Source organism: Ovis canadensis, chromosome 3 (genome assembly GCF_042477335.2).
Source record: "Ovis canadensis isolate MfBH-ARS-UI-01 breed Bighorn chromosome 3, ARS-UI_OviCan_v2, whole genome shotgun sequence".
NCBI lineage: Eukaryota > Metazoa > Chordata > Mammalia > Artiodactyla > Bovidae > Ovis > Ovis canadensis.
In genome coordinates this window covers 216,845,236-216,850,579 of record NC_091247.1, presented here as the reverse complement: position 1 = coordinate 216,850,579, position 5,344 = coordinate 216,845,236, and the positions used below count along the sequence as shown (strand labels likewise).

The following is a 5,344-nucleotide window of genomic DNA, read 5'->3' as shown; positions in this document are numbered from 1 at the left end:
CACAAACAAGAGACTATAACATTACATACAAAAGCCCCAACAACCTACAGAAACAGAAACAGACAATCAAGCAGACATTCAAAACACAGAGATTTTAGGGTAGATTAAAAATATCTGGAGGCTCTGCCTGGAATGGCTTGAAAACATGCCTTGAAGGCTATTTCTCTCTTGGCTTACAGATGCTAACGCCCAGGGCTGCGTCGGAGCAGAATGCCTGATTTCCTAACCCAGAAGCACTTAGGGGGTCATCTTAGCCCTCCTCCAGCCTCCTGCAGAAGGGACTAAAGTCATTAAGTCAGATAGTAAGGGGGAGAGAGCACTCGTATCCTTGTATCCTGGAAAGGGGTCGCACATTTCTATAGAGGAGTGGAGTGAGGGGGGGTGGGGGGAGGCGGGGATAGGGGCCCAAACTCTGCTTGCTGCTGCTAAGTCGCTTCAGTGGTGTCCGACTCTGTCCAACCCCATAGATGGCAGCCCACTAGGCTCCTCTGTCCCTGGGATTCTCCAGGCAAGAACATTGGAGTGGGTTGCCATTTCCTTCTCCAATGTATGAAAGTGAAAAGTGACAGTGAAGTAGCTCAGTTGTGCCCAGACTCTTAGCGACCCCATGGACTGAAGCCCACCAGGTTCCTCTGTCCATGGGATTTTCCAGGCGAGACTGGGTTTAAATCCCAGCTTTGCCACTTTCTATTGTGTGACCTCAGGCAAGTTAATCAACTCTGTGTCTCATTTTCCTCACCTATAAAAGTGGGGATAATAATATTACCGAGAAAATAGGTTGCTGAGAGACTAGACCAGCCAATATTTGTGGAGTGCTGAGAGTGGGCCTGCTATAGCAGAAGAGCAAAGTGAGTATTGGTTTTTATTCTGCTCCTGAGAATTCTCCACCCTGTGGCTCCCAGGCTCCCTTCCCTGGAGTGCCCCACCCCATCTCCCTACACAAGCGTCCTTGCAGCCGCCAGCTCCTAGCTTCTACCGGCAGGAACCGCTCTCTCCCAGGTCTTTCTCCCTCCTCCCCTTCCCTGTTCCTGGTTCCTACAAATGAGATTGGTGGAGAGAGCGGTGGTTGTGTGTGTAGGAATAGGAAGCTGGACAGCCAGTCTCCAGTCTCAGCTGCCTGCCTGGGGAGCTGCCAGGCTCCGCGTGCTTGGCTGACCACCCCTGTCTGCCCTGGGAATCAGGGCTTTGCCAAGGGCAAGGGCAGGGAGGTGCTGTGAGGTGAATTCTCTGTCAGCTACCTTCTGGTGCAAATATAAGTAGGGAGATGGGAAGAGACAGCTTCTCCACTCTCTGAAGATACATACATATCTAGAATACTGGAGTGGGTAGCTGTTCCCTTCTCCAGGGGATCTTCCTGACCCAGGGGTCGAACAGAGGTCTCCCACATTGCAGGCAGAGTCTTTACCTTCTGAGTCACCGGGGAAGCCCATATATATATATATATATATATATATATATATATATATATATATATATATATATATTTTTTTTTTTTCCTCTCAAGGCCCATAGCTCCGCCTCTCATCCTCCTGTTTGTAATTTTTCCCAAAGAAGAGAGAACCGTTATTCCTCCAAAGGACCGCCTTCTCTCGGACCCCGGCTCATCCTGACGTCGCATCTCTCCAACACAGGAGGATTCATTTCCTGAGAGTCCACTCGGCAATCAGCGGGTTCCCAGGTGAACTGAAATCCAGAACTATTCTCATCTGGCCGCCCTGGGAGTTGGGTGCAGCGCTCTCGGTACAACCTGTTCCTCCATCCTCTCCCCTCCCCTCCCAGGCTGCGCCCAGCTCAGCTCCTCCCGCCCTCGCCCGGGGGCCCCAGCTGCGCCCTCAGGGAGACACTTGCGGCCTCAGGGCCCCGAGGAGAGGCGGGAGGAGGAGGGGAGGGCAGGGGGAGGCGGGGAGCCACGCGGGGTGGAGGCCGGGCCTGCGGCTGGAGGTTGCCTCGGCTGGAAGGCGGCTTTTGGCTGCTTGGTAACGGGCTGCCAGAGCCGAGCGAGGCAGAGCGCAGGGCAGCGGCTTCTTGACGTCAGGACCCAGTGAGGGGGCCGCGCCAGCCACCCAGCCCGCCCCACAGCGGGGCCGGCCGCCGGCGGGAGAGGAGTCCGGCGCGGGGCGCCCTGCGGGGTGAGGGGGGCGCGGGAACCGGTCCGCAGGGGCGCAGCATGCCCCCCGCCCCCGGGGCATGGAGATCGCCCTGGTGCCCCTGGAGAACGGCGGTGCCATGACCGTCAGGGGAGAAGAGGAGGCCCGGACCACGGCGGGTCAGCTCCGCTGTCCCGCGACGGCCGCGCTCAGCGATGGACCCAAGCAGCCGGCGCCCAGGAGGCGCAGCGGCGCGGAGAGGGGCGCGGACCCGGGAGGCCGGCCGGCGCCACCGCCGCGCCAGGAGCTGCCCCGGGCTAGCCCGCGGCCTCCGGAGGAAGAGGAGGGGGAAGGCGACCCCGCCCTGGGCGTGGCGGGGGGCCAGGTGCTGGGCCCGGGGTCCCTGCATCACCAGCGCGTCCTCATCAACATCTCGGGGCTGCGCTTCGAGACGCAGCTGGGCACCCTGGCGCAGTTCCCCAACACGCTCCTGGGGGACCCGGCCAAGCGCCTGCGCTACTTCGACCCGCTGAGGAACGAGTACTTCTTCGACCGCAACCGGCCCAGCTTCGACGGCATCCTCTACTACTACCAGTCGGGGGGCCGGCTGCGCAGGCCGGTCAACGTCTCCCTGGACGTGTTCGCAGACGAGATCCGCTTCTACCAGCTGGGGGACGAGGCCATGGAGCGCTTCCGGGAGGACGAGGGCTTCATCAAGGAGGAGGAGAAGCCCCTGCCCCGCAACGAGTTCCAGCGCCAGGTGTGGCTGATTTTCGAGTACCCGGAGAGCTCGGGCTCCGCACGGGCCATCGCCATCGTCTCGGTCCTAGTCATCCTCATCTCCATCATCACCTTCTGCTTGGAGACGCTGCCCGAGTTCCGGGACGAGCGCGAGCTGCTGCGCCACCCCCCGGGCCCCCACCAGCCCCCGGGACCCCACAAGGGGCCCAACGGCAGCGGGGCCGCAGCGCCCCCTTCCGGCCCCACGGTGGCACCGCTCCTGCCCAGGACCCTCGCTGACCCCTTCTTCATCGTGGAAACCACTTGCGTCATCTGGTTCACCTTTGAGCTGCTGGTGCGCTTCTTCGCCTGCCCCAGCAAGGCCGAGTTCTCTCGGAACATCATGAACATCATCGACGTGGTGGCCATCTTCCCCTACTTCATCACGCTGGGCACCGAGCTGGTGGAGCAGCAGCAGCCGGGGGGCGGGGGCGGCCAGAACGGGCAGCAGGCCATGTCCCTGGCCATCCTCAGAGTGATCCGCCTGGTGCGCGTGTTCCGCATCTTCAAGCTGTCCCGCCACTCCAAGGGGCTGCAGATCCTGGGCAAGACGCTGCAGGCCTCCATGCGGGAGCTGGGCCTGCTCATCTTCTTTCTCTTCATCGGGGTCATCCTCTTCTCCAGCGCCGTCTACTTCGCAGAGGCCGACAACCAGGAGACCCATTTCTCCAGCATCCCGGATGCCTTCTGGTGGGCGGTGGTCACCATGACTACAGTGGGCTATGGGGACATGAGGCCCGTCACCGTGGGGGGCAAGATCGTGGGCTCCCTGTGTGCCATCGCCGGGGTCCTCACCATCGCCCTGCCCGTGCCGGTCATCGTCTCCAACTTCAACTACTTCTACCACCGGGAGACGGACCACGAGGAGCAGGCAGCCCTTAAGGAAGAACAGGGCGGACAGAGCCAGGGGACCGGACCGGCCGGCGGAGGCCAGCGAAAGGCTAGCTGGAGCAAGGGGTCCCTCTGCAAGGTGGCAGGGTCCTTGGAAAATGCGGATGGCTCTCGAAGGGGCAGTTGCTCCCTGGAGAAGTGTAACCTCAAGGCCAAGAGCAATGTGGATTTGCGGAGATCGCTGTATGCCCTCTGCCTGGACACAAGCCGGGAGACAGATTTGTAAGGGGGTCCCAGGCTGACAGCTAGCCATGGGCTGGGGACAGCAGAGGCCTTCTGACCCTGGGGATCTACTTGACACCACAGAGTATTTCAAGCCCACCCTGGTACCTGGGTCTGCCCCTCTTCTCTCACTGCTCCCCTCCTGCCTCCCCGTCCACCTTGATCCCCTCATTTTTCCTCTTCTTTCCATGACCCCAAGGGTCGCCTATTTTTAAAAACTACCACATTCCATGACGCAGGAGCTGTTGAAATGGTGAGCGCTGTGAGATGGACGTCTTTGTAGCCAGTTTCCTACATCCAGCAGAGGGACAACCCAAACAAAAATGACTTTAAATAGCCCAGATCTCCAGGGATTTTGTAAAACCCCTCCTCACATCCCTGTGCTCCAGATTTGCTTTACAGATGATTATATTTGTGTATAAGGGGAAATATTATTTTTTATGGCTGGAGAGTGGATTTTTGTACCGCAGTTCAGATGGAGATATTTTGGATATATTTTCAAGACATATGTTGTATTTATGGAAGAGATGATGTTCCCCTGCGAAACTTACATTACAGCCGGAGACCCTGGTCCGGCCGTTCTAGGTCCTGTGTCAGTAAGCCTCTCTCTTTCCTGAGATGTCGTGTCTGTGCTTCGTGTCTAAGGCAGGCAATGCTCTGGAAGAAAGGCAAGTCTAACTTTTTTCTGTGCGCCTTAAACAATTCTTGTAACTTTCTTCAAAAAGCATTTTAATGATGTAGGAGGAAGACCTCTGAAAATTCATCCTTTTGAATTTTTATCCCAGGAAATAAAATGTAACTCGATTAAGGCAAGTGTTAGTTTTTCTACAGCTGATGTATCTTTGGAAATTAAAAAAAATAAAATAGTCTGTCCCTCACTGTGTATGGTTCTGGAGTCAGAGCAAACTTGACTGGGGTGGAGGAGGGCTTGGAAAGCTCATGGTTTGATCATTGACGTCTCTTTGCTGGGCCCCCTCTGTGCCTTGGAAACAAAGGGGTAGATTCTGTTTGTCTCAGGTGGTTAGAACACAGACACTCCCGGATGGCATTAGACCCAGCCGTCAGCGTGGTGTGTGGATGGAGTTAAAAGGCAAACGATGACCAGATCCTCCCCTCCTCCCTCCTGCCCGAAGCCCTGCTGCCGTCTCCTGGGGCTGGGTTTCCCAGCCTTTGTCTGCAGGTTTTAAGCCCTACTTAACATGATTCTCAGCTCTGAGAAACAAGCCTGGCTCTCCTGGACAGGAGACCTCTCCGAAAAAGTGTAGCCCTGGTCACAGAGGAAGGAGGCTGTACCTTATTATTATATTCTCCCCCCGCCCCCCGCCACCAAACCATGGTGAAGCAGAGAAGGATGAATTGCGTTT

The 5,344-nt window shown here is 57.3% G+C and overlaps 1 protein-coding gene across 1 annotated transcript; it reads left to right on the top strand.

The window, feature by feature from the left end:
- Positions 1-1,511: 1,511 nt before the first annotated feature.
- On the top strand, positions 1,512-4,857 carry KCNA5 (potassium voltage-gated channel subfamily A member 5). The gene has a single exon (XM_069581458.1). It carries the CDS (start codon positions 2,188-2,190, stop codon positions 3,982-3,984), a length of 1,797 nt encoding a protein of 598 aa, XP_069437559.1. The 5' UTR covers positions 1,512-2,187; the 3' UTR covers positions 3,985-4,857.
- The last annotated feature ends 487 nt before the right edge of the window (positions 4,858-5,344 follow it).